This window comes from Micropterus dolomieu, linkage group LG13 (genome assembly GCF_021292245.1).
Source record: "Micropterus dolomieu isolate WLL.071019.BEF.003 ecotype Adirondacks linkage group LG13, ASM2129224v1, whole genome shotgun sequence".
NCBI lineage: Eukaryota > Metazoa > Chordata > Actinopteri > Centrarchiformes > Centrarchidae > Micropterus > Micropterus dolomieu.
Window position 1 is genome coordinate 25,475,664 of NC_060162.1, and position 10,059 is coordinate 25,485,722.

Sequence of the window (10,059 nt, forward strand, 5' to 3'; positions counted from 1 at the left end):
AATACAGTGCAATATCAGATCTAACTAGTGGTTCCCAGCCTCTTTGGCTTGTGGTCCCTTAGACAAAAGTTGTGTCTACTTGGCCCCTAGTCACATTGCAGGTATCTATAAGTTGTTAGCAGTTCCACTGACTTTAAACTGTTCAAGGCCCAAAGACGTCACTAAGCTAAGATTAGAGAAAATAATCTAAAGAAATGTATCTACCTGACCAGACAGCAGTTTTGTCTTCTTTCCTCCCCCATCAATCATCTGACGATCCCCCAGATTTATAATGTGACAATGTGGAGGGGCCTAAACCCCAGGTCAGGAACCACTGGACAAAACTAGCTAACTGTACATCACATATTTAAAACTAGCTCCACCTAAATGTTACTTATGGTGCATCAGTTTTAATGATCCAATAATATATTCTATGATAATAATCAGTCACAAGGGACATTTTTCAGGAATAAGTCCTTTTACTTTTGATACTTTAAGTACATTTAGCAGAAATTTGTTGTATTAAGTGGGGCCTCCCAGTTGTAATATCAAAGTGGCAGACAGCTAAAATAAACACATAGGCTCACCGATCCTCACTAGGACTGTCTCATTTGTCTACAAACAAAAACTTTTGCCATCAAACAGTCAAAATTACATTTGAAAGTTGTTATAGTCACATAAATATTCTACCCATTATTTAACTCTTATTGCTGAATGCCAATGTAGTGAAGATTTTCAAATCAGGATTTAGTTTACACTGAATTGCAAGTCAACAATACTGTAACTGACAATAGTGAAAACAGCACAGTCGCTTTAGATAGAATTCATTTGAATGTGTTTCTGTAAGGGAATGACTTGATAAGTCACACACACTGTTTGATTTTAAACTTGATTAATAGCACTGGGTTACAGCAGCTATGTATCAGCTAAATTATCTCCTAAGTTATAAAGTCAACTCTAGAAACTACTAATTAGTTTGTAACTAAATCAGCTGCTAAAATTGCTTCCATCGACATGGTGACAGTGCCCATTAGCTTTCTGGCTAGCATGAGCCACTTAGCGTTGTAGCACATTTTAGTACGTTAGATCAATGTTGAAATATCATATCAATTAATTTGGTCTGTACTGGATTACTGTGTTGTAAAATGCCATGCAGTTAATAAAAAATTAGGCTGCGGGGCAGAAAAACGGCACTTGTGTTACTATAAAGATGTTACTTAGAGTTATGTTGTAACTTATCTTTGACCGCTTTTATTTCAGTAATGCAAAAACCACAATTTAGTCATAATTTACAGCCCACATTTCTTGTCCCTCTTAAATTATTCCTATCAAATAAATAACAACCCACAAAAACTAATCTTTAAAAATAATAATAATAATTTACGTTGTTATACCTAGGCTAAGTTTGAACTTATACACAGTTGGTGCAACAGGCTGCAGGCCTGAGAATAGACCGTGGACACTAAGGGCATATCTACACAGGCGGTGTTTTGACCGCGTTTTTCCCTCACACATCTGACAGAACCAGCTGTTCTACACAGATGGAGCACTTAGGCTGCTGCTGTGTAGACACGGTAACACAAGTGATTCCCCTTTTCATATCACTGTGAATATAACCTCATGTACTTCTTCGTTACATCCTCCCCTCTCCTTCCCGACAGAGTAAGCTGGAGGAGTGTAATGAACAGCTGGATCTGAAGCTGGGAGACATAGCCAAGCTGCAGGAGAGAGAGAGGGCTCTGATTGCCGCCTTCCACGCCTCGCTTGGCGAAGAGAACAAGTTTGAAGAGTTCCTGACAAAAGTCTTCAAGAAGAAGATCAAACGTGTTAAGAAGAAAGAGCAGACGGGAAGTGAAGGTAAGAGGAAGGAACACAAGTGGATAATGTAACAAGTGTGTTGTGTGATACTGTGTGTGTCAATTTGTCCACGTGTCCTTTATGAGCCAAATGTGTGTTTGCAGAAGAAGAGGACAGTGATGAAGACTCTGATGAAGATGATGACTGGGATGATGATGATGATGATTATGACAGCAGCACGGAGGAGGGAGGACCTGCTCTGGACACTAATGTTTGCCCTCCAGGTCAGTATTGGTGGAGAAAATATTCAAATGCCTTTACTTTTTCACAGCAAAGTAGAAACGTCTCATTCTTACCAGTGTTGCAGTCAGCGACCTGTTTGCGCTGCATCTTTTTACCATAAACTGAGCTGAAGTCGTTTCGTCCACTCTGTAAGTCATAACCCCCTTAAGATGAGGACAAACCTGAAGGCTATCTGACACCTACAAAGACTAGAAAATCGACACATAAAGAATGTTTCCACCAACTTTCACAGAAAGGAGCATAAACTTTTCCATTAAAAAGGTTGATGACTGAAATTATAAGGACAACTGACAGCGTCTGGACTTGAAGACTTCAGAATAGAATCTCTACATATCACACACAACAAGATTTTCTCAGCCAACTGTCAACACCAGCTGAACCAGACTGGAACAGACTGTTCCTGATCACTGATTCTCAGTAGATTGTTTTTTCTTTCTGAGCTTTCTTCACCGGCATGAAGATGTGAAATGACCATGTCAGGTTCTCTGTGTTGATTCCCAGAAACCTGAAACTGTTCACCTGCTCCACCTCAGCTCCACTGACGTAAACAGGAGTGTGTCTCTTTATCTCCTGTTTCCTGAAATCAGCAATCAGCTCGTTGAGCAGTAGGTTGTTCTCTGTGCACCACTCTGCGAGATTGTCAGTTTCCTCCTGATATGTCACATTGTAATCTGGCTGATAATGGTGGTGTTGTCCTCAAACTTGACTAGTTTTCTCCAAGTTGGTCGAAACAGACATGTGGAACCTGACATCACATGTACAATATGAGATAACTTCCTCTCGTGTTAATTCTGAAAAACAAATCTTGCAGGGATCCCCAATGTGTCTGCAAAATTTTCTTTGTGAAAAGTGACAGTGCCACTATTTGCGATCTGTGGCTAAGCAGTACTGGCACATAATTTTTCTGAAAAGACAATTAGACCCGATCCAAAACCCGGTCCATCTGAACAGACCTAAATAACATGATGCATGTCCTTTTTGGCATTACATCTGGACCCTACCTGAGCTGAATAAACTGAATATAATTTAATCCACCCTGGGACCTCATGTATAAGGAATCTAAGGCCTGTTGCAACTAGCCAATAATATCACATCGCTGGTGAGTTTATATGGAAGAGGAAAGGGAGATGAAAAACACACCACGGTGTGTTTGTGTTTGTGTGTCTCAGGCTGCGATCCCGTGTTGTTTGAGAACACACTGCAGCTTCGTGAGCGTCGGCTGGACCTGGAGGAACTGCTGGCGGAGGAGAAGAAGAGTGCTGAAGCTCTGAAGAAGGAGTGTGACACCCTCGTCAAGAAGGTCATACTCTGCTTTGCATCTTTCGGACATGTTTCCATTAGCATGTGCGCGTTTTGTCACTCACATCCTAATGTTTGTGTGTTTTGCTGGGCTCTGCAGAGGAAATCGGTGAAGGTTATTCGGAAGGCAGTTGAGGACGACTTGGAGTTAGTCAACAGGGAGAAACAGCAGAAAATGAACGAACTGGATGTGGTGGTTCCTCTCCGACTGAACCAGGTAAACATTCAAAAACTGTGGAGGTTCACTGATGGCAAAACAACTGAGTGAACACAAAACAAATTCAAGCTGTTAGTAAAACCCTAAATATTTTATTTGATGGTATTATTCTCCATGATATCACAGACATTTAAAAGCTTCAGCCAGACAAAAACAAGTCCAAAGAAACCATGGACAGGTAGAACTTGCAACCAGACAACCCTGCCTTTATTATCAAGCACATCTCCAGCAAAACACGTTCAAATTTTCTTCTAGTAGGTAGACATGCAACCCTGGCCGGAAACCAGAGCAGTGAGATTGTGTCTTATGATTGGTGCCAAATACCCAAGATTTCAATTGTCTGAGAGAATCCTGTCGTTATGAAAATGGCTATAAGATTTAATTTTTTATTATACATGGCAACTTTTCAACTGACAGTTCCATTCCATTATGAATTAATCTGTTGATTATTTTCTCACTTAAAGGTGGGGTATGCGATTCAGGAGAAATCCAACATTATATATATAGCGAACAATGACAGAGCAAGTTAAATAGCTAACATTAGCTAAGTCGTGGGCTAGCAAACTGTAGCTGCTGCTAAGCTAACATGCAGAGAGGACGAGACAGTCTCAGAGCAACACACCAGCTCCAGACAGCGATACTCACAACTCTCCTGCTGCTGTAGCTAACATCACAACAGCAGCATGTCTTGGTGAACTAAGATCATGGCTGGAATGGCTTAAATAGTTTGTAGTTGCTTGGTACGAGCCACTTTGTTTGTTTTCTACTTACAGAGCCAGAGCTATTTACAAACATCAGATTTTTTCTTTTTTCAGGAGATAGTGAATTTGATAAAAAGATGTGGATTTGATCGCATACCCCACTTTTAAAAGATTAGTTGTTTCAGAAAAGAATAAAGAAAAGCGCATCACAATATACACAAATATTTAAATTGCTTGATTTGTCAGACAAACAACCTAAAAACCAAAGATTTTAGTTCAGTGAATTTCTGCAGTTTCAGTGGAAGTAGTTATGCATATTCCATCATGACAGTGGAAATTTTAATTGGAATAAAACTGAGAACAAATAAACACTTTGATTTGATTACATTATTTTAATATTGGCAGCCTTCAACCTACATACCAATTCACCTCTGTCTCCTGCAAAAGCCTTTTGTGAAACTCTGGTTTTGAGTTGATTTGGTACTTCAGTTTCCTCATTGTATTATCTCCTGCAATTACTCTCTGTCTCGTTGGCTTCCTTCCACCTTCTCCAGATTGAATTTATCACTAACGGCTCGGTGCCGTCTGACCTGAGTCCAGCATTGGTGCTGGACAGGACGGAGCTGAGCAGGCTGCAGGAGCGTATCAAACAGTTGCAGGCGGAGAAGAATGAGCAGAGAGACCTGTACTATCAGGCCCGCCAGCAGCACGTCAGGCTCATCCATGACCGCAAGGACATGGACAGCAAAATCCAGGGTGAGACCCGCACACTACAACACCCTAGAAGAGCTCGAGCTCAAGAACGTGACATTCTTTTATATTTAAATGTGTGTTGATTGTGTGTCTGTATGTGTGTAGTACTGGAGAAGCAGTGCAACCAGCTGATGATGATGAAGTTTGGGAGGCTGGTGGATCTGGAGGCTCTGCAGACGCTGTCGGGGAACAGGACGCTGGAGGAGCTCAAACAGGAAAAACTACTCCGAGAAGCTGCATACGCCAGGGAAATCAAACAGTGGGATGTACGCTGACCTGTGTGTGTGTGTGTGTGTGTGTGTGTGTACTTTGGCAGTTGTGAGATATCTGTATCTCTGTGTTGTTTTGTTGTGATCCTTTTAAAACGTAAGTGTCTTTTTTTAGAAACATCTTAGAATGGAAATAAGTAAGTATTGATCTTTTTTGGGATTTGTGGTTGTGTGTGTGATATTCAGGCGAAGGTACAAGAGGCGCGTCAGGCTCTGATGGAGGTGACCAGGTGTAACACGGAGCGTCTCCTCAGCATGACGATCCTCCTTGACCAGAAGAAAGAACTGGAGCAAAAACTCAGCGCCAGGCAGAAGAAAATGGTAATTTCGTTGCATTAAATATATTTTTGTGTAATTTTAATCAAAGCTGGGATCTACAATGTTAATATTTGCACATGGATGGTAATTTATATTTTTTAATAGGTGTTAACATTTTGTATAACCGTCACAGTGAATACTGTATATAGCAACTTTTACAGTATATAGACCGTGCACTTTATACATGTTTTTTGAGTTTTGTTGGCGGGAGCTTGAGAATTAAGAATTTCACTGCCAATAACTACTTCATTGTAAGCGTTGTCCACTTGAGTTGTGTTTGTGTCCACCTGATGAATGTCCAATGTTGACTCTCCTCTTAGTTCTTAGTTTGGTGCTGGGCAGGTAGCACACTGTGATGCTCATAAGATCGCTTACACGAAACCAGTCCAAAAAATGTGTGTAGTCGAATCAGAATCGTCATCCTGCCTAAAGTCTGATAGTCGAATCATGTGTGTTTTTGTGCACGGCGATTGTGAGCTGGGAGGGGCGGGATAACACATGGTGGCTCCGCTTTAATCTTGAGAAGCTTCAGGGCTGCAGGCTTTTTGAAGACCCTTTTCTCTCTCACTCTCGCCTGCCATTCACCGGTCTTGTGCAGAGGTGCGTGCATTCCCTGCTGCTGACAACTGCATGCACGTTGCGGTTCCTCGCGGGTCTATTTCAAGTAGCACAAAGAAAATATTCTTTGTGTGGTTCATCAACATTATCTGAAAGTCCCACGAGGTGCGAAAACTCGGCACAACACCAGTGAAGCTGGGGCTCGGTCTCTTCAGCAAGTGTTCTTCTTCTGCCACTACCTACACGCTACGCTTACACATGCGCACTGACCCAGGGTTAGGGTTACAATTTTGGATTTATTCATGCACCTAAAAAACATTTATTGAAAGACGTTGAGCACCCCATGCCAAAATGGCCCGATCCTTACTGTAAGATTGACAGTCGAATCAGGCTCATCATCAGTCACGCCCATCGAAGCATCGAATCTTCGACTATTCGGGGTCAGCCCTAGTATGTGTGTGTGTCTGTGTGTGTATATATATATATATACACACACACACAGTGGCGGCTGGTGAAAAATATTTTAGGTGGGGCTGTACCATGTCCAGTCAGTTTCAGTAACCGTCCCAATACAATTTTACACAAACTGCAGGATACCAGTGCTCTGTGAAATAGTCAGAAATGATTTAATGCCAATATTAAAAGCCTTCTCAAAGGCCCCGCAGAATTTAACACAGTCAATTATCTTTGATAAGACGTGCCTGTTCTTATCCATCTCTTCGTTGTCTCCTCACCCCAATCCTTTGGCCTTCGTCCAGCTGTGTAGCGATATTATCTAACACCGTATTATCCATATGTGCCCTCGTACACTCATGTTTCTTAATCTTCTCTGCTAAATGTTTTATGTCATTTACTCCTGTAACAGTCCATGTTGTATCGTCGTCCCCACTGTTTTAAGCAAAATACGGCATTTACATGATTGCATCCAGCTAGCCAGGGCTGAAAGCCTGTGTCTTGGGTTCTGCATTCATCATTGTCAACAATGTCACGTGTCCCTCTACCACCGACTGACTCACCTTAGGGCGAACCCTTCAGGCATCAGATTCGAGGAAACTGATTGGCTTAATTTATGTTGCTACAGGCAGATCTTGTGTCAGTTATTGGCTGCCCTGTTGTACTGCCTGGGCGATCTTTGTAGCGCCCCAGAAGAGATCAGTGGATGAGCAGGAAGCTAATTTCATTCAGGCACTCAAACATAATTATTTAGCCTATATTTTATAAACTACACATTACTGTGCATTTTAAACACACATATGCTTAAAAAAGTAATTACTGTTTATTTCAAAAATGTTTATTTGAAAAAGAAATATCAAAACACTTTCCATCTGTCCATTTGCACGCTGCATGCCTTTATTAATATCTGTGTGTGTCCAGGGCCGACAGTTCAAGGATTACAGGAGACGTGTGGACCAGGAGGAGATTGTGAGGCTCCGGGAGCTGGTGAAAACACAATCACAGCAGGCCGAGGTCCTCAGGAGAGAGATTGGCCTCCTGTCTCGTAAAGGAGGCCGCGTCCTGCCCCCTTGCCAGGCCCAGCTGCCCCCTCTCGCCCCCATGCCCACCCCCAGAAACCACTCCTACACCAGCAAACAAGGACAAGGGCGTTCGTCCAAACAGCTGAAAGTACAAAACTCACCCAGCAGACAGGGAGCTACTTAACTGAGGCCAGAAAACACGTACACCATTTCTCTATAGTGAAATAACTCTGCTCACAAATAGCCCTTTCTTATGAAATTTTATTCTTAAGATTAAAAAATACTACTAATACTGATTCAGTTTGTTGACTACTTTGTTTATTCACAATTCCAAGTGTTAAATAATGAGGGTGCTTGATTTTGTCTTTACTGAAAGCTGTCTACTGGTCTTTGGAGTGTGAAACCTTTTGATATTTTGACCCCCATGACTGTTCCTCTCGCACCACCCTCAGCTAATTAATACATTTTTAAAATCGATCTTGAAAAGAAACAGGTAACAAAAGTAGGCATGCTTAAAGTAGAGTAACAGGATCTCTTTTCTTGGTTTTCGTTAATTGTCTTGCAATCTCAAGAAACCAACTCTAGACCCAGGATTCTAAATACTTTAATTGCAGACTGATCTACCATCTACAGTACATTTCCACTCACTATCAGGGTTTAGACCACTTAACAGCACCTTAACCAAAGTAGTCTGGTAGTGGTTCCTCAATTTACTCAATCATAAGTATCAGTAACAAGGTACAAGGTAGATTTATTTATCATTTTCCAACACAGGGTTGTATAATGAGATTAAGTTGCAGTTCCATTTACGCTACTCACAAAAGCAAACGAGGCAGAAACCACAAGCAGAACCATGGCTCAGGGTGGGCGGCCATCTGCCTTGACCGGTTGGGGGAGAGAGAGAGACAGAGAGAGGGAGAGAGAGAGGCAGCCTACACAACATACACACCGAGCATAACTAAGGGATGGTGCAGGACTAACCTGAGCCAGCCTGAGCTTTATCAAAGAGGAAAGTCTTAAGCCTACTCTTAAATGTGGAGATCGTGTCTGCCTCCTGAACCCAAACTGGAACCTGGTTCCACAGGAGAGGAGCATAGCTGAACGCTCTGGCTCCTAGTCTACTTTTGGAGACTCTAGGAACCACAAGTAACCCTGCATTCTGGGAGCGCAGTGCTCTGGTGGGGTAGTAAGGTACTATGAGCTCTTTAAGATAAGATGATGTCTGACCATTAAGAGCTTTGTAGATGAGAAGAAGGATTTTAAATTATATTCTGGGTTTTACAGGAAGCCAATGCAGAGAAGCTAAGACAGGAGAAATATGATCTCTTTTCCTGGTTCCTGTCAGAACACGTGCTGCAGCATTCTGGATCAGCTGAAGAGTCTTAATGGAGTTTTTCGAGCAGCCTGATAATAAGGAATTGCAGTAATCCAGCCTAGAAGTAACAAATGCATGGACAGGTGAGACTTAAACGACATCCTGATCAAAGATAACTCCATGATTCCTCACAGTGGTGCTGGAGGCCAGGGCGATGCCATCCAGGGAAACTATATCTTTAGATAATGTGTCACGGAGGTGCTTGGGCCCTAGAACAATAACTTCAGGTTTATCTGAGTTTAACATTAGAAAATTACAGGTCATCCAGGTTTTAACATCCTGAAGGCACATTTGAAGTTTAGCTTACTGATTAGTTTAATCTGGCTTGATCGATAGATATAATTGAGCATCATCTGCATAACAATGAAAGTTTATGGAGTGTTTCCTGATAATATTGCCTAAAGGAAGCGTACATAAAGTGAACAGGATTAGTCCGAGCAAAGATCCTTGTGGAACTCCATGACTAACTTTGGTGTGCAAGGAGGATTCATTGTTAAGACGTACAAACTGAAATCAATCTGATAAATAGGACTTAAACCAGCTTAGAGCGGTTCCTTTAATGCCAATTAAGAGTTCCACTCTCTGTAATAGGATATGATGGTCAATGGTATCAAATGCAGTGGTAAGATCTAATAAAACCTCTAATAAAAAGTCCTTTGTCTGATGCAATGAGGAGGTCATTAGTAATTTTCACCAGTGCTGTCTCTGTGCTATGATGCACACTAAATCCTTACTGAAAATCCTCAAATAAACTATTGCTATAAAGTTGTACAACTGTTTGGCAACTGCTTTCTCAAGGATCTTAGAGAGAAATGGAAACAGGTTTCTGTTCAGATTCTCTGTATCACTGCTGTCACTCACTGCTTCACAACTAGACTCCCTACATAAGCCTCCATGCATTTCTGCTTCTGCCTTTGTCTGATCGTAGCGCATGGCTCTGGGATCTGATTTGCTTCACAGAAGGTCTTAACTGTATCATACAGCTTTGCAGCCTTCTCATCTGTGTGCAAGAGTG

The 10,059-nt window shown here is 41.8% G+C and overlaps 1 protein-coding gene across 4 annotated transcripts in view; it reads left to right on the plus strand.

Moving 5' to 3' along the window:
• Window positions 1-7,965, plus strand: part of LOC123981537 (cilia- and flagella-associated protein 44) — a 26,889-nt gene extending 18,924 nt beyond the window's left edge. For 3 of the 4 annotated variants that reach the window (XM_046066419.1, XM_046066421.1, XM_046066422.1), the window contains 8 exons: window positions 1,641-1,836; window positions 1,941-2,060; window positions 3,249-3,379; window positions 3,479-3,595; window positions 4,851-5,052; window positions 5,155-5,315; window positions 5,505-5,639; window positions 7,569-7,965. In XM_046066419.1, coding sequence (XP_045922375.1) covers window positions 1,641-1,836; window positions 1,941-2,060; window positions 3,249-3,379; window positions 3,479-3,595; window positions 4,851-5,052; window positions 5,155-5,315; window positions 5,505-5,639; window positions 7,569-7,853 — 1,347 coding nt within the window. In that variant the 3' untranslated portion in view covers window positions 7,854-7,965. The remainder of the gene's footprint in view (window positions 1-1,640; window positions 1,837-1,940; window positions 2,061-3,248; window positions 3,380-3,478; window positions 3,596-4,850; window positions 5,053-5,154; window positions 5,316-5,504; window positions 5,640-7,568) is intronic. The other variant, XM_046066420.1, reaches the window with a different exon arrangement.
• The last annotated feature ends 2,094 nt before the right edge of the window (window positions 7,966-10,059 follow it).